At 32.5% G+C, this 27,661-nt stretch overlaps 2 protein-coding genes across 4 annotated transcripts; one reads left to right on the top strand and one right to left on the bottom strand.

Annotated features, from left to right (window-relative positions):
• Positions 1-80: 80 nt before the first annotated feature.
• LOC128155151 (ubiquitin carboxyl-terminal hydrolase 2-like) lies at positions 81-14,046 on the top strand. Of its 2 annotated transcripts, none has more exons than XM_052816725.1 (14): positions 81-188; positions 930-1,136; positions 1,359-1,962; positions 3,741-3,800; positions 4,078-4,204; positions 4,485-4,596; positions 4,907-5,020; positions 7,059-7,123; positions 7,334-7,434; positions 7,613-7,690; positions 7,815-7,893; positions 8,561-8,659; positions 11,243-11,369; positions 11,640-14,046. In XM_052816725.1, the coding sequence occupies exons 2-14, from the start codon at positions 979-981 to the stop codon at positions 11,725-11,727; spliced, it is 1,812 nt and encodes a 603-aa protein (XP_052672685.1). In that variant the 5' UTR covers positions 81-188; positions 930-978; the 3' UTR covers positions 11,728-14,046. The 2 variants fall into 2 exon arrangements, with proteins under 2 accessions (XP_052672685.1, XP_052672686.1); XM_052816726.1 differs by lacking the exon at positions 81-188 and adding an exon at positions 253-388.
• Positions 14,047-17,717: 3,671 nt separating this feature from the next.
• On the bottom strand, positions 17,718-27,442 carry LOC128156087 (uncharacterized). Of its 2 annotated transcripts, none has more exons than XM_052818085.1 (9): positions 27,325-27,442; positions 25,826-26,025; positions 25,352-25,505; positions 24,550-24,653; positions 23,578-24,296; positions 22,685-22,834; positions 22,385-22,524; positions 21,818-21,961; positions 17,718-20,951 (listed from the first exon to the last, which is right to left on the bottom strand). In XM_052818085.1, the coding sequence occupies exons 2-9, from the start codon at positions 26,021-26,023 to the stop codon at positions 20,137-20,139; spliced, it is 2,424 nt and encodes an 807-aa protein (XP_052674045.1). In that variant the 5' UTR covers positions 26,024-26,025; positions 27,325-27,442; the 3' UTR covers positions 17,718-20,136. The 2 variants fall into 2 exon arrangements, with proteins under 2 accessions (XP_052674045.1, XP_052674044.1); XM_052818084.1 differs by having other exon boundaries at positions 27,329-27,432.
• Positions 27,443-27,661: the final 219 nt, after the last annotated feature.

Below are 27,661 nucleotides of genomic sequence, written 5' to 3'. Positions count from 1 at the left end.
TATCTACATATACGGTTTTCTTTTTTACTTTCCCAAAGTATGTTTAAATTGTATTTTTGACAGGAAACTGAATCCGGAACCGGTTTGGTGTTTTATTTTTTCCTGCCAAATAACATCTGTGTTGTGATTCGCGGAGAGACTGATAAAAAGCAAGGTGACATACATGTAAAGTTGTTTGCTTGTATGAGGTAGGTACATTCATCCTTAATATATCGTAAACTTATATTCATCGATGAATTTAATTAAGATTAAGAGGTAATAATGCCTAAAAAACAGCCACAGTTCCCATAACAACGGCTGAAAATAGTGCTTCAGCGTAATCAAGATGGTGGATGATCATTTGACATTTGAGCTATCCGATTACAATTTGAGTTGTAGATATGCAATGGTATTCCATACTATCATTAAAAGCAACATTTTTACTTGGATGATAACAATTAATTTAATACTACCTATCCATCATAAGCAATACAGTTGTTATAGTTTAGATCAGCATTTTATTTATAAACGTGCAAAACTATCAGGTTTTTTTTCTGCCTATTCAATGTTTGGTGATAGAGGGGAAACTTGTACCGTTATGTAAAAGGCGATTTGATTGTTTAGAAATGTAAAATATATAAAATGAATCTTTAATTCTAGGCTATGGATTAAATTGTTAAATTATGAGTGTGCATGAGAAATTGTTGGCAACTTTCCCAGAAAGTAATAAAATGGGTGTAAGCCGTGCATATATAGCCACAGGCATGGGAAAACAAATGAGTGTCCTGGAGGAGTTTATATTTTGTGACTTCTCCTGGTTTGGCACTATTACTTTGTACACACCTAGGTTGTTGATTTACATTCCTAAACATATTTACACAGGGAATGTTGAAAAGATCAATTTCTAAATTAAACTAAAGAAGGCCTAATATTTTCATTTTGTTATACAGACTGAAGAATGAAATAGTGAGGTCTCTGCTTGGAAAATAAAACATATCCATGACGACTTACTACAGTCGCCACAACATGCCAGGTGTTCCAAGACAAACAGGATACACGGGAAGTTATGGAACCTCATCAACCAGAGTTTCCACGAGGCAACGGGCATCCAGTTTAAGTCGCGAAAACAGTGCAACTAGGAGTTACACTCCAAGCAGGTATAGTTTGGCCTGAAAAAACTAAATGCTTACGAATAGGCATATTAACAAAGCTTTGGTGTAAAAGAAATTTTGTAAATTTTATTTATCTGTATTATTATGATTTTAAAAGATTGAAGATTCATTTCATTCATCATATTTTTGCTTGCCTGTTTATAGTGACTGATACTGAGTCTCATAAAATTCACGCATACTTTTCATTTTAAAATTCTATCATTTTAGCAAACCACCAAGGCCTTTACCCCATGGCCCAGGGCCTTTAGACAGCTATGGCAGAAAAATTGATGGCACAAACTACAAAATAAAAACTACCTCAACCTCAGGTCTCCATTCCAATGGACCCCTCAAAGCTACCAATAATTATGCCAGTACATATACAAGTTCATACAGCCCAAGCTATGGCACGGGGCTCGGCTCCGGGACCTCTTCTAGACCCTCCAGTGGTCTGAAAAATCGGAGGTCCACGAGTATTTCTAATATAAGTGATACATTGTCAGATGTTAGATTAACTGATTCGGATTCGCGGAGAATAAGGAGCAGAGAGGAGTCGAATGGGCTTTCATCTTACAGGTCTTCTCATGATGAATATACTCCAAGAGGCTCCAAAGCAAAACTAGACAATGATGACATATTCAATTCATCAAGAACAAGTTCCAGGAATAGTAGATTGTTGAAGGATAACAGCTCTTTTGATGAAAGTTACACTCCATCAATAAGTAGGAAGAGAGATGCCAGCTTACCACCCATGTCCAGGAAGGATTCCAGTCCCCTGGACTCTAGACCATCATTAACAGGGCAGAATTCTATATCCCCCGTAAATGCCAATGTAAGTCCATGAATGTATTTCCATGTTATTTCATATCAATAAGTGTTTTGACTTTTGATATATTTCCTTGACATGTGTGATACAAATTGAATTTCAAGATATTTACGGTTTTTATTGTGACATCGAAGTATAAGATTGTTATAGTAAACTTCTTGTATACTAGCTATTTCCCATTGCTACTCATAGAATCCTCTGACAGCAATGAGCCAATATAAAGTAGAGATTTGTGTTTAATGAGAAAAAAAAGTTAAATAGCGAATTTCATATCAGTATGTTTGCATATCTATTGCACTCTTGCTACATTGTATTTCCTTTTAACAACCACCTGTTGTGAAAACATTTAAACACCACTGCCACTATCAGATTTTTAAAAAGTATAATTTTGAAATTGCAAAATGTAAGTAGTAATTAAAATAACATTTTCTAGTGATTCGGCATTATGAACAGAAATTGATCTGATAGCATTTTTGCCATGAACTGTTTAACAAGAAGAAAAAAAAATGAATAAAATTTAAAATATCAGCAGTTTGTGAACTCTTAGAACTACATGTATTTGTTAATATAAAAAATAGGGCTTTTATGTTTATGTATGTTTTAGTATTCTTATTACAATATGGAAAGTACTACTATGGCTCTGTTGTAACTCATGGAGAGAACATCTCTTCTTGTTAAAAGATTTGACCATCAAATTCGCCTCTCAAAAGTCAAAATATCACAGACATGTCTTCATTTTGTATATTTTCATTCCAACTCTATTGGGCAATGTATTAAAAAAAAACATCTTTTGGAAAATAACAAACACTTAATACTACAGCTTACTCCACTTATATTGAAATTGCTTATTTTGAAATTCCGCTTATTTTGAAAAAGAAATAAATCCCCAGTTTTTGCCTCTCATTTTCTTTGCATTGATTTAACGGATATAATGAAATCGGCTATTTTGAAATTTTGCTTATATTGAAGCCACTGATCGGTCCCTATAGGTGATAATTAGATGTTTTCATAACGGTTATATTGAAGTACTCCCAGACGGCTGTCGTCACGGTTGGTGACAGTAATTATGCCAGACAGCCTGGTTAATGATATACAAAGGTGTTAATTGATAAGTTCTCATCATGTGTGTTTTTATACTTCTTTTAAAAAGTAAAATTTATTCACTGTTGAATTTTTTGTTTTTACATATACGGATGTATTGAGGTAACGTTTGAGTCTAGTGATTTTTCTCTTAAATGTAAAAGAATGCAATCGGAGATTATGACGAGGTTTAAGATAGTAACAAAATGAAACTTACAAAACTTACGGATATAAGTTTAATCAAACTTTGAAGGACTAATATTTCATGTAGTCTGTTCACTGTGATAGATAAATGATGACCAAATAATTTGTTCGGGTTTGGTTTTCTATGCTTACATTGGGACTGAACTTTCAAAAATGGCGGCTTCATGTCAGTCAATTTCGCTTTATATTGAAATACGGATATATTGAAATAATTTGCATTGTCCCCTGAATCTCAATATATCCGGAGTAGGCTGTATATATATACATATATATATATATGTATAAGCTATTTAGTTTTAATGATTTTTGAGTGGCATGAAATTTATACATTTATATCCATGTTATCAGAAGGAATGTACTGTAAGATTGAAAAAAAATTATTATTGACCCATTCAAATGTTTTTGTAATGGATTTGTGGATGTGCTTAATGGATATGTGGATGTGCAAGCTGTTTACATTTTATTTGAGGATGTGTTTGATGAATTTAATTTTATTTCAGGGATCCTTGTCTCATCATATGAATGGTGGAAAAGTTGGTCTGAGAAACCTGGGAAATACTGTAAGTCGCATTCCAAAAAGAGTCTTTATAATCTATCAAAAATTTCATAATGTTGATATGCCATTCTTTCAAAAGGTAAAATAAAAACTTTACTGTATTTATTTATGTTTGGTTCAAGTATATTACTTTTTGCTACTTCTTCGTAGAACAAAGAAAAATTCGATACCTTTTATCCTATTTGAATCAGTGGTGTTGAATCAAGCTATTACTGGTATATTGCATTTGTGTTATGTCCTGTGCACTAGTTGATACACTAATATTTTGTCTCCTTGGCTAGTGTTTCATGAATAGCGTACTACAGTGCCTTAGCAACACCAAACCTCTGCTGGAGTATTTTCTGAGGGATGACTTCACTTTTGATAAAAACACCACCACTAGCTCTATGAAGGGCCAGCTTGTCACAGGTATGTTTAGAAACCACCTACTACCTTTATCTTCAAAAACAGGTGAAAAAATTAGAAATATTAAGGACAACAACTCTATTTTTAAAATTGATAATCAATGTGGTTTTTGGCCCAGGAAATAATTTTTAAAAAGAGTGTGAATATGTAAGAATGTTTTTTATTTTGTATATATATTTGCAAATTATTTAAAGGGTCAGTCTTCAAACCTTCATCTTTTAAAAGTTTTAATCTTTTAAAAGTTTCGTTTATTTTTTCTATTGATGTTTTAAAATTGTTTTAGCCTATGCCAACTTGATGAAGTCAATGTGGAATGAAAGAAGCGATTCTCAAGTGTCACCAAATTCCTTCAAGACCCAAATTCAGAGATTTGCTCCAAGATTTATGGGATATGCGTATGTAAATTTTGTGAATGTTTGCTTGTAATAATCAAGATTTCTGGATTTATTTTTTTTTAATTAAAGAAATTAGCATATTTATCAGAATTTGCTTCTAAAAAAGAATTCGCATCTGACCCTTGATAGTGCAATTCTCAAGTGTCACCAAATTCCAAAGACCCAAATTCAGACATTTCCTCTTTGAGTTCAGGAATTTGTGAAATTCTGCTTGTGATGAATAATTCTGTTTGTTACTTTAAAAATTACTTTCTAGATAATTTAGCTTTGAATAAGAATTGTATCTGACCCTTGATGACCTGTATTGCAGCCAGCAGGACGCTCAGGAGTTCTTGCGGTATCTGTTGGAGGGCCTTCACGAGGATGTGAATAAGGTGACAAGTAAACCTAAGCCTGTCACCATCCAGGATGAGGATTTCAGCAAGTATGAATGCTAGTTTTTCATGAAGTTATTTAAACATGTTCATGACAAACCTTATCAAGGCTCTTTGTTTAAAGGTCATATGAAACGATTTTTAACACTATGATTTTCTTTCATGAATATAGAGCTTGGTATAAACAAATGTTAAAATACATGATGTAAGATATTTTTGCCTTTGCATTACTGAGAAATAACCGTGAAAACTGAGCACCTGAAAAAATTCTTGCCCGCTTATCGTTCTTGATTTTTTGGATTTATGACGTCACAAAGACCCACTGATGTAAACAATGCATTAAAACTAGTGTAATTTTACAGTAGTTTATCAATTAAATTTTAGTAATTTTTGCATATAAGAACGTGTCTTTCTTTTCAAATGAGATCATTTGATTTCGTAGTAGCCTACAGATGACTTAGTTATAATTGGTCGTTAATGAATAAATCTAATATCAGCTTCTCACAAAAGTAAAATCATGATGAAGATCCCGTACTGGAGTGGAAATTTAACGAAAGAAATGCTCCAACATTTACAGCTGATTAATGAATTATCCTTATCCTTTTGAAATAGAAATATCATTTTCTTCTTCGGTACGTATAATGATTGAGCTACATTTAAAGGGAATTAAAGCATTTAAATTGATTTGATTTATTTTGTCACATAAAAAAGTATATAAGGCAGGCCAATGAAAATGTTTGAGGCATTGTGTACATATTTTGTATTTAAGAGCTGCTATAAAATGCCGCAAAATTATTCTTAAATTTTATTTCGAAATAATATATATTTCTGACTTATTGATATATACATGTAGCAATATCTTTAGAAAATACCTGGTGTACACGTGTATTAACGTTTTATTAAATTAGATTGCGGAAATATGGCATTTAAGGATTTAGAAATGTATCGGTAAAATAAATCGGTTGTTTGATAAAAATAGTTGTGAACGAATGTGAAGATAATCAACAGATTTTATTAAGAACAAGCATCAATAATGATAAAAAAAAACGAAAGAAAACATTGCGGAAGAAAGTGAGATAAAAGGGATCTGTGAGTAAACACCGCACATACACGTTTTAAAATCAAAACACCGCACATTCAAGTACACGTTTCAAAAACAAAACATTTGAAGAAATTTCTATTAGACTAAAAATAATTAAATGGTAACATATTTGTGAATTTGAAAGTGAAACAAACAATATATCGTGAAGCGAATGAGGCACAATGAGGCCTACAAGTTGTTTAGAAAAAAAAATCTTAATGAATTGCATGAACGTCCAAATGGGAAAAAACGATCAGACTTATTTTTGAATTTGTCAATTTCATTAAAAAGATCAAAATAAAATATATAAATAGGCTTATATTAAAATTATATTATACTTGCATGTGGATCTAATGAAGAAAATCATTTATTCTCCCTGCAGTCTCAAAACTGAATATCATTATGTACACGCTATTACATGTAAATAAAAACGCACACGATTTCATTTCTTGAGAGAAAAAATACTGACGTGGTTGATTATTGTATAATTATACAAGTTTTTATATAAAATAGTATTTTTTTCTTTTAAAATGCTGCAAAATGACATGGATATTTGTATTCACAACATAGCTTTATAAGGCGATTGGGTCTTACTGACGTCATAAGCAAGGGAGGTAAGCCGCGTAAGTCAATGTTCCTTTTCCCAATTAAGTAATTTTGATCGACTGTGGCGCTCACATTTTGCATAAAATATCCAAAAAACAACGTCAGTCTTATTAAATAGGCACTTATGAACTCATTCCCGTAAATAACTCAATATGGTCAGGATATCGTTTCATATGACCTTTAACATGTTTAATGAATTACTGTAACTTACAAAATACTGAAGCAGTAATTACGTATGTACTAAGACGTGCATATTTATTTCTGTGGATTTAGTCCATCAATAATTTTTATTTTTGATACATATGTACATGTCAATATTTAAAATGTAGTACAAAGAAGTCTGTTTTTCAAACCACCACTGTACTATGAGAAGTTTACATTGTTTATCATTTTATTTCCAGTGATCAGGACAAGGCCAAAGAATATTGGAGAGTTTATCTCACCTATGACAACAGTCACATTGTTGGTTAGTGTCAGTGTACTATTTATCATATATATTATTTTTTCATGTACTATTATATGACTTGCACAACAAAAGAAATTTTTAAACTGACAAAAAAGTTAAAACTTGCATGGTTTTAAAGTCATTTTATTTCATTAATATCTGGGAAGGGGAAGATTGAAGGGACAGTGGGAAAAGTAAAATTTACTATTGTGTGTGTGCTTTCTCTTACAGAAATATTTGTAGGGCAGCTGAAAAGTGAATTGAGGTTTGATTGTGATCATCGTTCCGTCACCTTTGACCCGTTTTGGGATTTATCAGTGCCGATTCCTAAAGTGAGTATAGCTGCAAGATATCATTTAAAATAACAGGTACATGTACATCTAAATGACCAGTTATCTGAAACAAAAAAAACACCCTACAAACATTTGCAATTGGACAACTTTGTGGATATCTGCTAGCAGTAGTTGGAGATTTTTAATGATTCCTGATTATTTTTGTTGCTTTGAATAGATGCGCAATGATGTAAGCATCATACAGTGCCTAACAGCGTTTATGAAGGCTGAAGTACTGGATGGAGATGAAAGACCAGTAAGCAATTGAAATTGTATTTTTAAAATTTAGCTCACGTACATGCTCTACTACAAACAAATTTCAGTGGGTTTATTAGTATTGTAGGTAGAATTGTTAATTTAGTGTTTTTGTTGTTTTTCAGACTTGTTCAAAATGTAGAAAGAGAATGAGATGCACAAAAATGTTTTCCATACAACGATTTCCTACCATATTGGTATTACGTATCCTTTATACAAGTAAAATATAAACCAGTTACTGGAGAATGATGTGCATACAAGTAAAACATGTACATTTGTTTTACTGGTATATCATTGCCTGTCCCAAGATATTTATGCAGCACATTTTGACGATTTTTAATAAAAATACACATACCTGGGAAGAAAGTGCAATTGAAATAGTTGAAAAGGATATTTTCCAAGATAATTTCATTGACACATTATCATCTTTCACTTGGAAAAATTCACAGGAACGAAAACAGATTCCTTACAGAGATTTATAATGGGGAATGTTTACATGTTTGCATACACTCAGAATGCATCACGCAATTTTTCAACGTTATCATCCGGGCTTGCTGCAATACAAAATCTCCGTAGACATCACATTTTTTAGCATTGTATTGAAAACTGATAAGCTAACAGGGGCGAATATTGGAAATTTTTCATACTTTTGAATGAACATCGTTTGAACCTTGAGGTATTTATGAATATCAGGTAATTAAGCCAAATGTAAATCCAGAATATCTTGGGCAGAGTATAGTATCAATCAGATCACATCTTTAGATAAAATCTTTATTAATACATACACATATTCACATTATGTATACATATATGTGTGTGTGTAAAAAAGATGCTTTTCATGGCCAGATGGATTGTCCTTAATGATAAATAGATTTAAAAAGATTCAGTCAAGGCAGATACAGCCAGAAAGTTTCAACATGTGTGGATTTTCCACAAGTCCTTGACATGACAGAATACTCATCAGAGAAAGGTTTGTGCTTCATTATGTTTATTCTCTCTCTCTCTCTCTCTCTCTCTCTCTCTCATTTTTAGCTCACCGAGACGAAGTCAGGGGGAGCTTATGCTATACCCTCGGCGTCGGCGTCCGGACCTGGTTAAAGTTTTTGTTGCAGGTCCTGTATCTAAGCTATCACTTGTCCTATCTTCACCAAACTTGCATGGATGATGCATCTGGACCTACTTATGGACTTGAAAGACTTGGATGCTGAATCTGAGTCCTAAATTTCAGATGCTGAAGGAGGTTAAGGTTTTTGGAGCTGGTTAAAGTTTTTGTTGCAGGTGCCCTTTGATAGCAATATCTAAGTTACTGCAGGTCCGTACTTCACCAAACTTGCATGGATGGTGTGTCTTATGATACTGATGCACCAGACAGGCTTTAGTGCTGAATCTGAGCTATAGGTTTCGGATGCTGGAGGAGGTTAAGGTTTTTGGAGCTGGTTAAAGTTTTTGTTGCAGGTGCCCTTTGATAGCAATATCTAAGTTACTGCTGGTCCGTACTTCACCAAACTTGAATGGATGATGTGTCTTATGATAATGATGCACCAGACAGGCTTGAGTGCTGAATCTGAGCTATAGGTTTTGGATGCTGGAGGAGGTTAAGGTTTTTGGAGCTGGTTAAAGTTTTTGTTGCAGGTGCCCTTTGATAGCAATTTCTAAGTTACTGCTGGTCCGTACTTCACCAAACTTGCATGGATGGTGTGTCTTATGATACTGATGCACCAGGCAGGCTTGGGTGCTGAATCTGAGCTATAGGTTTCGGATGCTGGAGGAGGTTAAGGTTTTTAGAGCTGGTTAAAGTTTTTGAAACAGGTGCCCTCTGATGATTATATCTTAGTTACTACTTGTCCTAACTTCACCAGACTTCCATGGATAGTGCATCTTATGATACTGATGCACCTGACAGGTTTGAATGCTGAGTCTGAGCCATAGGTTTCAGATGCTGGATATGGTTAAGTTTTTTGGAACAGGTCACATGTTTAATAGATAATAGTACTTTTTCAAACTTGCATAGTTGATTAAACTGTAGTATGAATGAATCACAGAGGAAGCTTCAGATGCAGAGCTTGATTTCCATTATCAAGGATGCTAAAAAATATATCTTAGTTTTTACAGGTCCTAACTTCACCAAACTTGAATGGATGGTGTGTCTTATGATACAGATGCACCTGACAGGCATGTATGTTGAATCTGAGCCATAGGTTGCGGATGCTGGAGCAGGTTAAGGTTTTGATTGCTAGTTCCCTCTGATGATGATATCTTAGTTATTACTGGTCTGAACTTCACCAAACTTGCATGGAGATGCGTCATATGTATACTAATGCACCTGACTGGCTTGAATGCTGAATCTGAGCCATAGGTTTCGGATGCTGGATGAGGTTTAGTTTATTTTGGAACAGGTCACATGTTTAATAGATGATAGCTTGCATAGTTGATTTAACTATATTATAAATGAAACGCAGAGGTTGCTTCAGATGCAGAGCTTGATCTCCATTATCAATGATGCTAAAGAAATCTCCTACCTCACTCAAACCTGCTCGATAGATAGATGTGTTTGTTGATAAATGATATAACATGATCTCTATGATATAGTATTGTATGGTATGAAACAATATTGTTTAATATGATACAATATAATATCATATGTAATATTATAAAAAGTTATATGATACGATATGATATTGTATATTTTTTTGGGGATATTTTATGTTATGATATTGTATCATGATATCGTTATGTATAGTATTGTATATTATGATACAATATTGTATAATATTATATTGTATTATTAATTTATTATTTAATCACATGATACTATTACATAAGATATTGCAAAATATAATATTGTAGCCTATGATACAATATTGTATATTCTATAATATTGTATCATACGATTTTGTATAATATGATATGAGTTTCTGTAATATAGAATTATATCACATGAAATTGTATAATATGATACTGTAATATATAATATCGTATCATACGATATCAAATAATATTGTATCATATGATACAATATCAAATTATGTATCAAAAATGATACAGTATCATACAATATCATACTATATTATACAATATGATATCATATGTTTCAATGTTATGATGTATTATGTAATATGATATTGTAATATAATACTATATAGTTTTATATATTATGATATTGTATTATTTGATCAAATACAATAACGTATAACACAATACAATGTCATATCATACGTTACAATATCATATCTCATCATTGTTTATTATGGTATTTTATTGTATTATATGATATATGTTGTAAATATGATAGGATGCAATATTTAATTTTATATTATTGTATTGATTAACATATGAACATATGATTATCATACAATTTTTTAACAGATGATATACGATATTGTGTCAAAACAGAATCCATGAATATCCAAGATCATAAAGTATGATTTTCATTTAATATGATAAAGGTGGTCTCATAAAGGTGAAGTCTCAAAAGGGTGATGTCTCGTCTCGGTGAGCTTTGTAATCTGTGATTACCTATGTTTATATATTTCAATACTATCCATACTTACAGGAGGAAAGCGAGTGCTGTACAACTTGTATGGAGTCAGTAATCACAGTGGTGGGGTCCACTCTGGTCATTATACGGCCAACTGTAAACACCCCTACAGTGGCGAGTGGAATGTTTTCAATGATACGAGGTATGCTGCTATTTTTTTTATACTATACATATGTTACCATTCATGGAACTCAAAAGCAACCATCAAAATTGAAAGATGATATTTTTTTTTAGGTCTGCTAAAACCAAAAAATCCATGGATAAAATTTTTGTTTTATTTAAATCTGCTTTTGTATGTTATATTTATTGTTAAATAAGGGTCACCTATTTTAAAGTATAATAAACTTCATTATTGTTTTCATGAGGTTCCTTTTTTCCCAGTATTTTTTCATTCAATTTCGTTCTTCCGCAGGGTCAGTCCTACAAGTGCTAGTCGAGCAGTTTCTTCGGAGGCCTACCTCTTGTTTTATGAGAGAGTGATGGACCCGTCTCGTCTATGATCAAAGCGGCTTCTAAGACTGATATCAGAACATTATTCTACTGTTCAGGACTGAAAAGTGTGTCAGCATTAAAATTCTGGTTTGGGAATTTATCACATTCATTACTGTAAAATTCACTATTTTTTTGGAGAAAATATTGAGCTTTCTTTACCTGTTTACATTTCCCCACTTTAGCTCATCAGCATTTTCCCTCTCCCTGATTTTCGTTTAACTAATGTCTTCTTTGCATGTTTACATACATGTGCACACATGTACTTGTTCCTAGAATCATATTGGTCAAAACAGTATAATATATTATGTTATTGAACATGTGCACGACTTATCAGACTTTCAGTCCAATTTCTTAGATTGGATTTCAGTTGAGAAATATTATGCAAAATTACATTGTTATGGTAAAAATGTAGAATAAAGTTATATTCTATGCATTTTCATGGAGTTGTAAATACATGTACTTGGAGTTAAATTTTTTGTGGTTGTTATAAATTACATGATATTGTTATTTACTGTTACAATTAATGAAATCAAAGTATGTGACAACTGGTTAAATATTGAAGGAAGCATACAGCTTAAATTGACATGGAGTAAAGTTTGTTCATGGAAGGAATAAACCCATGAAAATTCAATGATTCATTTATTACTTGTTATTGTTGGAATTGTTGTACATTATATATCAACATATGAACTTAACACAATTTGATGATAGTTGTACAAAGTAGAACTAATTTATTGCTAGCGTTGAAGAATGAATGTGTTATAATGTGGAGAGCCTTCTGATTTGTAATGATTACTGTTTATTATAAGACTTGAAGTTCGAATCACAAAGATATTGAGAAGGTTGTCAAGAAAAAATAAGCATTCTGTGATATGTGATTTTTAGGCATCATGTGAGTTTTATTGTTATTATGAACAAGGTCTCGCTTAATTATGTGCAGACTGCATGTATTTATAAATATCATGTTTGGAATCGTATCCCCAAAAAATTTGATTTTTTTTTTAACGTCAAAGTTTATTTGACTTATGTTTGAGATTTGAATTGTAACAATCCTTTTTTTAACCTCAAGGATAATAAACTACGGTTAAACTTTTTTAATTGAGGTCGATAAAAATAGAATGCGTATAAAGAGCAGGGAGGTGGGGGGTTGGGGGCTTTCCAATGCTTAACTGGATTTTGATAAATAATGTACATTTCTTTCTTTTTTTTTATTGGTAAGTCCACATGTATCCTTATTGTGATTAATTGTAAATAAGTACATGTACTTGTTAAGTGTGCTTCCTTTATTACCAGGGCAACTCTTCTCTTTTTATTACTGTACACACATTTTAGTCAAAATTTTATATTTACATTTAAACAACTGCATGTGCACCTCCAAAATACCTGATGACCTTTAGGTATGTTATTTAAATGTTTTATTATATCATGAATAAACTTTTTAAAAAATTGTTTTATCATTGAGCAGAGTATTTTAAAGATACATGTATTCAACACAATTTAGTCCAGTTTTTAATACCTCACACAAACTTATGTGATATCACGTTTAAATACATGTAGCTGGCAATTATAGGTTTACTTGTTTAGTTTTTTACAAGTTTCTAAAAAAAAAATTATGAAGATTAATATTAAAATTTGTGAACTTTTTTTCACAAAAGTTTCTTTTAGTTGCTGTAATGACATTTTTTATTGGGTCAGTGCTTTAATTATTTTATAAAATCAATAAGAAGTCACCAAGAGTTGGAAATTGCTATATATTTTTCAACTACCGGTAGCTGTTTTAATTTATTCAAGATATTCAATTTCAACACAAACCGTCCATTTGTTTTGTTTTTGTCCTGTTTTATCATTTTAACTCTGAGCACAAAATGAATTGTATCTATAAATTATGAATTAGTTCTTTTATGTGTATACATATTTAGTTTATTGACAAAATATTTACAAGCTAAATGTTATTACATGAACAATGTATTCTGATCTTCATGATTCACATACTATGTATGTATGAAATGTGCATTTGATAGAAATTATATCTGAAGACTGCATGCAGTGAAAATGTAAACATACTCTTGATAATTTTGCTGGATATTTTCTTTATTGATCTTTACTACAAATTTAAATACACTGGTAAAATTTTAGGAAAGAGTGGATTCTGAACATCTTTTTTTAATAAGATAATTTTCATCATATGAAGAGTAAGTGAATATTAATTGATACCTTTGTTTTCATTTTGAGGTTGTTTTTGTTTTCAATATTACTGCAAGACATTGTCCTTAGTTTGAGAGATTTTAATCACTTGCCTTCAATAAATAGTCATGAAAATATGTAAATGGTTTTCAGTGTTTATTTTTCCTTCCTTTCATTATCATTTTATAAACTACCAGTGGGTCTATGACAACTCATCGAAAGACAACTCATTGAAAAAATTCATCGATGCGACAACTCACCGAATGGACAGCTCATCGATACAACAAGTCATGGAATAGACATCTCATGGATACGACAATACATCGATGCTCATCGAAACTTATCGGAAGTGAAAATAAAAGTGAAAAAGTAGATACTAAAAGTGAAAAGTAAAACACAATAACTAATACGTATCAAAAATTTTAATTGTATTCGCACTTATTAACATTTTGTTTTTTTCAAATAACTTTTTTTTCATTTTTCCGATCACATTTGTTACATTAATTTGTTTTATTATGGAATAATGTAAAATCACTTCCTCCCTCAGCCATATCGTGACTGAGAATAAAATGAAGACATTAACCTGAAAGTGTTCAAACATTTATATTTTCATTTCAATCATATCGACGAGTTGTCGTCATCCACGAGATGTCTTTCATTGACATGTCGCGTCGGTGAGTTTTATTTTCGATTAGTTGACTTTCAATGAGTTGTCGCTTTCGACGAGTTGTCTTTCGATGAGATGTCCGGCACCGACTACCAGTACATATACCAGAGTACTGTCAAGTCTGAATATATGAATTAAGTTAAAATTACTCCATTACTTTGCATTTATTTACCGAGTAAATTTTTAATGAATCATTGAAACAAACACATGCATGTATGCCAATTGTATTCTGGCCCCTTTTGACTTTTGATATTTCAAAAATATTAATATTATAGAAGCAAGTCCATAATTAATAGCAAGTGGACTGTTTGATCCACCTCCTTATCCTATACAGGTTACAGGCTAGAGTAATGGTGCCCTAATGTATCCCCTAAATGCTGACTTATTTTAATTGGAACTAATTATAATTATGATAAATACGCAACTTGGGCACACAATTAAACATTAAGCTATATAGCTTATCTTATAGATTGTTTATATTAATACAGACCTGAATCTTTATATAGATTTACATTACTTGAATTTATTATTAATCAGCTGTTGTTGACATCGTCCATGGTTTATTATGGAAGCTCCTCCTCAAGTGGAGGAATTCAAAATATGTGTCTATGGATAATTGATAATTAATAATCAGTGGTGTTATGGTTGCATGAACTCTAGGATGCACCATTAATATTTAATTATAACTCACATAATTATAACTCACCCACACATGCAAGTCATATTTTAATACCGTGTTTAATATTTTGTTCAATGGTACATTGAACATATGAATTTAGAAATCAGTTTGCCCACATTTTAACGATCTCCGATCCTCACCAAGGTTAAAGTTTTTGGAGCTGGTGTCCTCTAGATCTGATGATATAACTTCACCAAACTTGAAAAGATATGGTGCGTCTTATGAAACGTATGCACTTGACATGCTTGAATGCTGCATATAAGCCATAAGTTTTGGATGCTGGATGAGGTTTAGAATTTTGGAACAGGTCACACATTTTATAGATAATAGCTTTAATAATTGATTTAACTATAATATAAATGAATCACAGAGGTAGCCTCAGATGCAGAGCCCGATCTTTATTATCAAGGATGCTAAAAAAGAGGCCCAGGGGCCACATCGCTCACCTGGGCAAAATTTGCCTTAACTCTGATCAAATTAACATAACAGTATTAAAATCAAAATATTTTGACAACTTAGTACAGCAGACCTTGCTAAAAAAAAAGAATTAAAATCTACCAATTTTCATCCACATATTTTTTTTTTGGTAAATACCAAGCCTATTTTGTTGTACCTGTAAGATTTCTCTCTCTCTCTTTCTCTCTCTCTATATATATATATTTTTTTGAGATTTTTGAAAAACAATCATATAATATATTTCTACTCCTTTATAAAAAAGATTTTTTCTCCACAAAGTTTCTAGCGCTATATTTTTTGTTGCAGAAGCTAACTAAATAACATGTTAATATGGCTGTTCCATGTATGTTTCTTATCCCCGACTAAGAGCGCAAATAATGGTTTTATAGCGGTAATACACAATATTTTCTCACAAATAGACATAAATATAAGCAATGAATGCTGTTTTTTGGATGTCGTTGGTCCTATGACACACCAAGCAGTGCAGACAAATTATCAAACCCCGCAAACCCGCGGTATTCAATTTGTCTGTACAGCTTAGCGTGTCATAGGACTGACGACATCCAAAAAATAAGCATTCAATGCTTAAATCAAACAATTTTTTAACATATGATATGCGTTATTATGTCAAAACAGTATCAATGAGTATTCAAGACCATATTACCATGATTTTCATATAATATAAAGGTGATCTCATAAAGGTGTTGCCTCGTCTTGGTGAGCTTTGTAATCTGTAGTTACCTATATTTTTATGAAAAAAATTACTTTTGAGGCTGAGGATCGGAGAACCTTCATTAGAATTAATTTTGTTGGGTTTAAGTTTTTTTTGTATGTATCATTTTGAATTTATTCAGTATTCATATTCAATGTGCAAGTCATGAAAAAAAACCTTAAATTGCTATATGACTTGCACATTGAATCCTTAAATAGCTACCGGTATATAAATTATATATACATTGTATATGGCATACTGGTACTACAAAATGTATTTGGTTAAATATGCATTTAGTAACATACATACATTGTACATGTACACACATTTACACCATCCTCTCAAATATGATGGAATTTCAAACAAAAATAAACTATAATTAAACAGAGCACTTCATAATGACCCAAAACAAACTTGCATTTTTGCTCACAAGTATTTGCAGCCAAAATAAGATAAAAGCAACAGATCTGGACTGTAATTATCCAGATGGTTGGGACAATAGGTGGCTGATCATAAAAACCGATAATACACATCGTCTGAGCTAGCTAGGTTCTGCATAACTGGTCACAAAACAGGGATGAAAAATTTCCCTAAAGAATTCAGTAATGACATACTGAGTATACATATGAAATCCACTATATTTCATTGTAGCTCAATCAATAGATAATGATGATGTTAATTCACTGTTGTTTCTTTTTTTAATATCCCGACTGCCAACCAATATTTTATTCATGTTCAAACAATTGTTAGCATTGTCAAGCACTGTAATATAAATAGTAGCAAACTATACCTTAAGAGTTTCTATTTAAATTGTTCTCAAATCTCAATTCCTTGATTGGAAGAAGAAAAAAAAACAACAACAGAATTTGCATAAAATCAAATAGAACCACAATGATAAATGCCCTAGGTCTGATCATATTTCATCCTTGTCAAGTGATGCAACGGTTTGGACAACAATGCCAATATGTATTTAATCCAAAACAAATCTCACAAGAAGTATGCACAGAGCAGGGGATTTATCTCCATTCATCACCGAACTACCAATTCATTATGTAAATAATTAATGATAGCATCATAGCATTATTTAATTCATGAAAATGTGTAACATCTTGATTTTCAAACAAAAAAAAGTGAATATTCTTTTTTGATTTGGAAGCGGCTTTTTAAAATCTAAATCTGACAAATCTTTCACAGAAATTCAATCATCCATACATGTACATTATAAAATTTACCTAAGCATCCCATCCCTCCAAAAGGAAACGGAGCAAACACTGAAAATATTAATATCCAAACACAAAACACCAATTCTCAACTTTATAACATTTATTTGAACCTTTAGAATCAAAATGCGTGCTTGTAGACATGAACAATGACAATCACTAATCGGTATGATGAAGAATATTCAAGGCATGAATAAATCTATGTAACAGCATCAATCCAGGGACACAGTTGTGGATTTACATAGTAGAGATGACTGTATGTACAACATGTTGAATACAATTAACAGAATTTTAAAACATTTATTTTATGAACAAAAGCCCTATTTAATTTAACTTATGCAATATGCATGTACATGTAATTTTATCTGAATTATCATTTTCATATTAATCACTATTAGTATATTATTAAGGTAGTAACTTGAAACTGAATGATAAGTTCAAAAAGTATCAGAAAAAATCAAAATGTAGTCTTTTTAGGGTCCATTTTGGAAAAATGTGCTCTGATAAACACGTTACCTAAAAAAATCCAAAGCTATGACAATTTTTTATTTTATTTTTTAAACAATAAGTAAAAATCACTGTAGTCATATCATTATATTAATATCTTACCTGAATATAAATTGTTTCCCAGAATTTCAAAAGATTAGCATCGATAATTGTTATTTTCACAGATAAAGTAATAAAGAAAAATGGTTTACCTTTTAAAACTACCAATAAGAAAAAAGGAATTCATATTTTTTGTTAAAGTATTTAAATCAGTTTTGGTTACTTGGCAGATTTAACTTTTGTCAAATTTTACTCAATATTTCTTTTTAATGAAAATGGTCTGTTGTCTTTAAACAAAGAATACAAATAAAAAAAAATTAAATCGGAAAAAGTGACATTTATAAATCACAATGGCAATGATGGTTTTGTGTTCTCAAAATCAATTTGAACATAACAATAATAACAGATTTGTATGTACGATATTAAAATTAACTTTGAATGATAATTAAAATCTGGTCTTCAAAAGTTAAACTACTGGTACATGTACAATGTACATGTAAAAATTCAAATGGAGTAAAAAAGACCCCAAAAAATAGAATCCCAGACAACTGCATCACTATATACCTATAGAACATAGCACATTGTGCTGCAGCACTATATATAGAACATAGCACATTGTGCATAATGGCAATATCATAATAGTGAACGGAAACAAGGAATTAGGTCATGAAAAAAGACTAACTAGTACATGGTACATATGTACTCCGATTGTGATTTTAGCATTTCTGCATTTTCCAATATTTCAAAGTTTCATTCTTACATTATAGCGGCAAATATATCAAATATCTAACATTTAATATTATTGTTTTATTAGTACATGTACCTTTTCAAGGGAGGTAATCTTTTATCATGTACCCACTTTTTTGATGTCTGAACTTAATCAATAAATTAAATATCAATTCAATATTACTTACATACACAAGCATGATTTTAACATATTGCAAAAGATTCTAAAACATGGCACCATAATGGAAATGTAAATAACTAACTAAACATTAGCACTTATCATTAGCAACCTATTAACTGGGTGAAGATGCTTTGCAATAGATCTGTGAAGTTTGCATAATTATATACATGTATATATAGGTCACAACAAGCTGATTCAAACAGATATTTAATAGCTACTTGAAGAATTTGGGGATAACATAACATATAATCTTAAGTTTACATATAATAACAACAACTATTGAAGGCAACAGAAAATTTGGGGGGTATGGGGTACAAACTTTCTGATGTACACAACTTAAACTCTTCAACAGTACCTAAGGTACTACGTACCATGTTTTAAGTGTGGTGATAAATGTGCCATCAGTTCTACCATGTACATACAAAATAACAAATCATTAACAAAAGATTTGGGAAAAATCAGATAGAGTATAAGATAAAATTTTACAATACTGTAGATTCTGTAGATATTTAACACAAGTATGTAATTCTGCGATTCAACCATTTTGCATCAAATCACGAAATATAACATCGCATAGTCTAAATTTTCATTATAGTTTTATCTAGATTACATCTGTCCGAAAAATGAAAGTGAAATTTTAAAATTTGCAAGATGTGCTTCTTGCGATTTTTATACGCAGATATTAATTTTAGGCATTTAATGAGGAATCTACAGGAGTTAAGTGGTACTTAATTATGAAGACTTCATTGTTTATTAACAAATAAATACCAGTTCATGGATTAAATCAATTCAATTGATTCATATTAAATACGTGTGAGAGAGAGAGAGAGTGAGAGAGAGAGAGTGAGTTTGAAACTCCATATACTACACAGCCAGTTGTTATTTTTACAGACTATTACACCAATAAATATAGTCTACTGGTTCTGGGAAAACTATCTATATTCATCTGATTTTACCGGTACATAAACATGCAGTTCTTAATCTGAAAAATATTTGAATGTTGCATCACTTTCACACATATATATAATCCTATAATGGGAAGGGGGCTAAGAATTAACAACAGCTGTCTGCAGAGGGTTATTCTGCATAGCAACCTTTGACCTTTCATCCCTTGAATCATCCAAGTGGAAACTGATAACCTCTGTGACTTGCTTTCCACACGGTTGTCCCAGGCTACTTTGAGATATGCCCTGAGAGTTCATCTTGCTGTCAGAGGTCAGGCAACAAGGGTCTGTATCAGCGACTGGGTCATCTTCACATTTCTCCTTCACCTGACCTCTGCTGAAAGATTCATAGTGTTCATTATTGGATTCTGTTACATCTTTGTCCAAAGAATTATTTTCTGCACGATCTTTATCACTATCACACATGGCACTCAATTTATCGGGCTCCTCACCAGAAGATTCTCTGTAAGGAATTTCATCCACACCTGAAATGCTGCTCTTCACAAGGTTTGAAATCCCTAATGGACTAGTCTTTTCAACAATTCCTGCCAAGACTGTGCCTCCTATTTCAGTCTGCACATGACCATTCTTTTCCTTATGGAATGACTGCCTGTCTCCCGGAGTTGTAACACAAGGACTAGGATCGTGGGTGACATTTTTTCCCTGGCTATCTGGTGGCTGACAGACAGAGTCTAGCACATTGGATTTAGATACATCTTGTTCAACACAGTGTTCATTGCTTTCCTCAGTTTTAATTTGAACGAAATTTGCGTCAGATGAGCCATTGTTATTTTGAATGTCTGTATTTTCAATTGGTTTCTTAATTCCAGTAAATTTCTCGGTGTCCTTGATTTCACAATCAAGTGGCTTTTGACTTTTTTCATCTGAATTGCTTGTGTTTCTTGCACTTTCTTCCCCTGGAAAATAATTTCACCAATGTTTATAGCAAGAGAAACCATTAATGCATTTTAAAAAAATGTATCTATAAAACAAAACCTGTCTTTTCAACACAAATGATAAAAGACACAAATACTGTACAATTGATTTTTTCACTTTGCCAATAGATTTATTATTAGCAGTATCTGGGATCAGTATACTGAATAAGTAACCCAGAGAGCCCGCTGTTTAAGTTAAAATTAAATTACAATATTTTTTATCTTGAAAAATGTAGGAGGAGGTATCCATATAATAGGGGTACCCTATATGCAATATTCTGCAAGAAAATGACTAAGTTCAACAGCTGGTTTTTTTTTCATAAATTATCAAAAATGAAAAAAGTATGCACATTTCTAATATATGTACAATTGATCTGCAAAACATCAGCTTCGTATCTTGAAAACTGTAGGAGGAGTTATTCGTAATAAAGGGGGGTACCCTATACATAATATTCTGCGAGAAAATGATTAGTTTGACAGCTGGTATTTTCTTCATTAATTATCAAAAATAAAAACCCATTAACATGCAGTTCTCTGAAATATGTACAAAATTGATCTGCAAAACATTAATTTCCTATCTTGAAAACTGTAGGATGAGTTGTCCATACAATAAGGGTACCCTTTTGGCAGCCGCCTGCCCGCCATTTTCACCATTTCAATAATCAAATTTTTCATTTGGAAAACCCCTTTATAATAAAACAATTACAGGTATAATGACTTAGAGCTAGCCCCCCCCCCCTTTTAGACAAGGTAAATTTTGTATCTATCAGGAAGCATGATCTTTGATCTGACCATAAAACCAGCTGTAATTGTATTTTTTATTTGGTTTGGGGAATCCACACACTTACCTTTGTTTTCTGCAGTGACGGGCATAAGATGTGTTATGGAGTGTTTTCGGGCCTTCCTCTTCTTGCTGCCTATGACTGGTCCAGACGGAATGTCTTCTGCCTTCACTTTTAAGTGAGGTGGTATGGTCAGCTTAATTTCAGTTGCTGAGAATAAAGAATAAACAACATTTATTTTTCATCAGTATAAAATATTTTAAAGTACCAACATACCTTCTTTGTACCGTAGTTTCATCAATATTCAATGAAAACCAACTTTTTGTTGATTTTGTTGCTTGAGTTAATCCATGATATCAAATGTTCATTGAAATGCAAATTCTTATAATACAACATTATATACATTAAAACATTGTATTTATCCATGAAATCAGTGAAAATTGATGACCATGAATATTGATAAAGCCACAGTATTCTTTTATTGGACATCAAATAACGCTCTATCATTTAACATACCACTGTTCATTATAAAAATCTTGTACTCTTCATTTAACTTATTTCATCACAACAATGTTATAGTTCTTGTTCCTGAGTGAAGTAAGATCCCATGGTTACAGTTCAGTGCACTCTCACCTGAGCAGCTATCGCTGCTGACTGACGATGCACGACTCTCGGACGTGCTCCTTAGTTTAGGGGTAGTCCTCTTAGGTTTCGCCACCTTCTCCAGGGAACAGGCTGGCAAGGTGGCAATGTGGGCTTCAAGGTCAAAGTCCCTACCAAAATGGACACATCTTCCATTAAAATATAAATTCTCCACTTTGCATGCATTTTCATGTGAGACAATGATATTTTACATAGCGATCAAACTGTGATAAAAGGCAACAGTCTCTCAGTAACTCAAGTCCAAATGTGTCTGAATTTTACTGAACTTACCCTGTTTTGTATCTGCTGCTGTCTTCAAGTCGGACTTTCTCTGACTCGGACTGTGTTCTCTTTCTTATTTGTCTCGGATAGACAGATAGCACATCGAACCTCAGGTGTTCTCTCGGGTTTAAATCCAAGTGCTCCTCCTCCTTAAACTCGCTAAAAACAGTCACCACAAATTTAATCAAAAACCCGCTTTGTTAAGGAATGTACATAAATACATGTACTGGTATTATTCTTCTTTCAATGCCTCATAGTTGGAGTGAACAAATTGTTTATAAAGTTTCCCTTAAGTCCTACAATGCAATATCAATGTCTAGCTTAATATGAAGTAAAAAAAAATACATAAAAAAATTTATGTATAACTATTACAATTACCTATATCAATTATTAAAAATTTGAATAGCTATAAAGTAAAAAAAAATACAATAATGATTAATAATACTTTTTCTTCTATGCCATTTATAAATATCTGAGGAAAAATCATTAATGAATTGAAATTAGAACCATTTTAACAAGACCTTGGACTTTCAGAAGGGCGTAGCTGTCTATTCCTTGCGTCAAAACATGTTAAAAATGACATGGTTTCAAGTGAAATATGCATCAATTGCGTAGTCTTATCTCAAAAGCCAGACAAATCTTGTTGATTTCAAAAGCCATGGCCGAGTGGCTAGCAATGAAATAGACAGGCCCACGTCACATTGGTGTTTGACACAACTACCCAAAGTCCGAGCTCTTTTTAAAATGGTTCTATGGTGCAACATACATGAACATGTATGAAATCAAATTGGTTTATTTCCATTTTCCTATACGTCAATAATGACCTCTTTTACAGACCCACTGACCCTAGATAAGACCTAGCATAACTTATGATATGGGTCTTCTATGACCACTGTTTTCACCTCTCTCTCTGGACTACCCTCGGCTCCCCACTGAGGGAATCCTCCGGGGACTTGGAGTTTGTCTGTCTGTCCTTCGAAGGCTGTATAATTCCCTCGTTAATCAGCTCTTGATATCGCTGTCCCCTGTTCCGTCTTTTGGACTTCCTCACTGGTTGAAAATCTCCGTCTCCCTCTCCATCCTCATCTACAATGTCACTGCTGGAGTCTCCCTTCTTGTAATAGATGTTGTCAAATGGCTGCAGGGTGCTCATCTCCGGAGTGTCCTTAAAACCTTCCGAGTAACACCTCTTTCTTTTGAATCCAGACCAGGACAGCATCTGGCTTTTCATCATTGCATGGTTTGTGATCATGGCATTCCTTGGATCCACAAAATTACTCCTAGCAATGTCCAGCCCTGCCCTACTGCCACGCTGCTGGTTCAGAAGTAATTTCCTCTCCAGTTCATCTCTAGATACAGACAGGTCATGTAACAACGACTTGTCACTTGGTTTATCAGACAGAGATGTGTAGACTCCTTTCTTGCTTTCTTCACCATCAAATTCAGAGGAGGTGTCTGATTTTGAGTAGTAGAGCTGATCTATGATGGAGTCCATTACCATCTTCCCACTAGCTACCATAGTATTTTTGTCCTCTTTTTCATTACCCTGCAGACCTTGTTCCATTCCACCCACACCTTGACCAGGAGGCAAAAGCGCTGGTCCAGAGTCCAACCTAGTCACCTTATTAAATAAAAACAGAATTAGAATTTTATTGCATGCACTATAATAATTTAAACTAACAATACAATTATGGATGATCTCATGAATAATTTTATGGAAACTGGCTGTACTCTTAATCCTTTTATACTTTTTTCCTTAAGTTTTAAATTGTTGAAGATGCATGTTGATTACTGTATTACCAGGTACATATAATGTAATTAAATACATGCACATGTATATATAATATGCATTTGTATCAGTACTTTATACCTACCTTCTCTCTGGACAGATCCAGGGTCTGGCTGGTTGCTGCTGCTTTTGATGCATTTTGCTGTCCTGCCATAAATAGGAGGCTCAACCCTCCCATGTTAGAAGGATCTACAAATCACAATCACACATTTGAAATATGTGATCTGTGTAACCTGATATAAAATGCCAACATTTTATATGTTCATTTTATATGATTCGGGCAAAAGATCACGTCTGTGACACACTGTCAAGTGATTTAGAAAGTGCTCATTCATTGAAATTTAGTACAGTAAAACTCGGTTATAGCGAAGTCCTAGGGACCAATGGATTTACTTCGTAATATCCGTAATTTGTTATATCCGTATAACGAATTCGTAATAATATCTATAGGGAATTCATTTATACATACATGTTTTCTTTCATCAGACTATAATTTTTGCTAATTGATGCTTAAAATAAAAATTCATTACTTTGATACCTTAAAAATCGGATAATGTGAATTGAAAAAATTTGGCCTATATGAAAATAAATTCATTCTAACTATTTTGTTACATGATAGTGCAAACTTTTTTAAACTGTAAAGAAATTTGTTTTAAAGGTGTTTATAATTGGTTATAGTAGTTATTATTCACCTCTACGGAACTCAAAATCAGTTCGCTATATCCATAAATTTGTTAAATCCGAATTTGTTATAACCGTTAAATTTTGCAAAGATTTGTTAAGAATTTTAACGGGGACTAAAAAAAAGTTCACTATATCTGAGAATTCGCTATATCTGTGTTCATAATAAACGAGTTTTACTGTATGTACTTATCACACAAACTTGCCTGCCAGTTTCCCAGGAGTGATGGTTTGATCAGCTCTTGTGAAGTCCAAGCCTTCTTTGGTTGGTGATCGAGGGAGGAGACCAGTCGGGTGCATGCCCTTCTCTGGGTTATGCCATTTGTAGTCAGGGTTTGCTTTCATGAAAGCATCCTTGTACTACAATTAACAGATACAGGGTAAATTCATTGTTTGAAATATAGTTACTAGATCTGCATAAATACAGTCAACTTTTTATTTCTTGTATATATTTTTATTTTAATATTGAAGTCATATCCTAACCTCTCTAACTGTAAACAACAAATTCTCTTAGGAATCTACTGTAGTTTATATAGTAACTATATTTATATAGTAAACTATACTATTATGTTTTGGCTCTATTTATCATTTTATTAGGCACGACAAAATATCACTGCTGTATCTCAGAACACCTAATATGTACAGACATTCATAAATACAATACCAGTATGTTTAATCACCTGCTTAGCTAAGTCAGTGTATTGCATCTTTTCGTCCTCTTTCAGGTTTGCCCACAAATCGCCAAGGATACGAGTGACGTTGCGGTTGTCGAGATTCGGGTTCTTTTCTCGGACCATTGAGCGATGTCTCTTGCAAAAAATAAGGAAAGCATTCATAGGTCGCCTGACCTCCTTTTTGTCTGGGTCCGCTGGATCCATCCCTGTAAAAACAGTTATACAGTTCAACAAGGAAAAACTAATCAATGTACATATAAGTACATGTACATGGTTATATATACAGTGCATGTAGCTAAATTGGTTGAGAATGTTAATTAAGCCAGGTTTAGGTTCAAATTACTCTGCTGCATTTTTGGAAGTTTTTTTCCCCTCAGAAATAGCTATATATATTAATGTAATATGATTCAATTTTCTTTGTGATGTATTTTTAATATCAAATGATTAATAATTATTATCAATATGATAAATATCAAACTGAATTTTTTTTTAAAGTTAAGATTTCTTCGGGATCTAGGAAAACAAGGTTATTTCGTACATAAATATATCAACATCCTAATATCTTTTTATTTTTTGGATGGGGAGGGGGGATAGGTTTATCATTTTTTTGTTTACCTGTAAAATTTTTTTAATTGCAAAAAATCAATGGTTTCTAGAGCGTGGTATTTTTTTTATTTATTTATTTTTTTTGGATGTACATATATTTGGATTCCTTTTTATATTTTTACAGGGCCTTCTTGTTATATAATCGTAGATTGAACATGTTGAAAAATGTTGAACATTCACCTGTCATATGGTTACGCATGCGCATACAACCCTACCGAATACGTTTGAAACTTAAGTAGGCCCTATATTGATCATAGTATATTAAAAATAAAACTCAATGGCACTGTAAAATAAAGTTAGAATGTACATTTACTTGAACACATAAAAGATAAAAACTGCTGTCGATATAGAGACAGACTGACGATTATGTAGACGACCTGTCCAAATTACAAGATATATAAACAAACATATTTTCGATAAGTGTCAATCCCCTTGTTCAGAAATAAAATTTAATCAATTTGGGACCTGTTTAAATGAATTTGGAGAGTAAAACACATTTGCACGAGAAGGGATCGGTCCTTTTAACGAGTAACCCACAGCCCCCCTTCAAGTCTACGACCATGTGCTTCTTAGTCGACAAAACATGGCTCGCTTGTACATAAACACGTGGCCTTATTTTGTCCCGAATCCTCTACACGTGGCCAAGTTACATCCCTACACATGACAGTAAATTTGTTTGTTGTGATATAATTCAACAAAATAACACAAAATATTTCAGTGATAGTGTTCTAAAAGACGTATAATTAACAAAAACAAGTCGTCTCATTATGACACTTCGACCACATCATGTCGGCCGGGACACACTCGATCAGTGGTCTGATTCACGGCAAAATTGAATGGAAAAGTTATGTGTCACTCAGTCAAATTCATTAAAAAGTAAAAATTAACAATAATCTTACCTACCGGTAGCCCCTTTTCACCAGAATTGTTTTAATTTCTCTATTGAATGACTTCCGTCAATGTGTATATCTTCTCTCTGGTTATAGCGAACTGCGCAAGGCTATTAAAAATAGGTCAAGGTTGTTATATCTCAAACATTGCAAAATTGGCTTCAAATTCAGTGATATATCCTATAAATTTTATGTTTCAGAGATCAAACAGTTACTAATAATAATTAACCTGGCGTATTTTTTCCTTTTAGTAGTTTCAGAATCTACATATTTACAGTTTAAACATGTGACGAGGAGCGGATCTAAAGAGTCGATCACCGATTATCCACTGTTAATGGATCTACAT

The sequence above is a fragment of the Crassostrea angulata genome, chromosome 7, assembly GCF_025612915.1.
Source record: "Crassostrea angulata isolate pt1a10 chromosome 7, ASM2561291v2, whole genome shotgun sequence".
Classification (NCBI taxonomy): Eukaryota; Metazoa; Mollusca; class Bivalvia; order Ostreida; family Ostreidae; genus Magallana; species Magallana angulata.
Note: the sequence above shows the minus strand (reverse complement) of the source record. Positions and strands in the feature narration are given on the sequence as shown.

Excerpts from the sequence above, each read along its gene's own strand:
- LOC128156087 (XM_052818085.1), bottom strand. The coding sequence starts at position 26,023 with ATGGATCCAGCGGACCCAGACAAAAAGGAGGTCAGGCGACCTATGAAT. Across the intron at positions 25,506-25,825 it reads ACACTGACTTAGCTAAGCAG|TACAAGGATGCTTTCATGAA; the intron begins GTGATTAAACAT and ends TGTTAATTGTAG. Across the intron at positions 24,297-24,549 it reads TGGATCTGTCCAGAGAGAAG|GTGACTAGGTTGGACTCTGG; the intron begins GTAGGTATAAAG and ends TTATTTAATAAG.
- LOC128155151 (XM_052816725.1), top strand. The coding sequence starts at position 979 with ATGACGACTTACTACAGTCGCCACAACATGCCAGGTGTTCCAAGACAA. Across the intron at positions 3,801-4,077 it reads TGAGAAACCTGGGAAATACT|TGTTTCATGAATAGCGTACT; the intron begins GTAAGTCGCATT and ends CTCCTTGGCTAG. Across the intron at positions 7,435-7,612 it reads TATCAGTGCCGATTCCTAAA|ATGCGCAATGATGTAAGCAT; the intron begins GTGAGTATAGCT and ends TGCTTTGAATAG.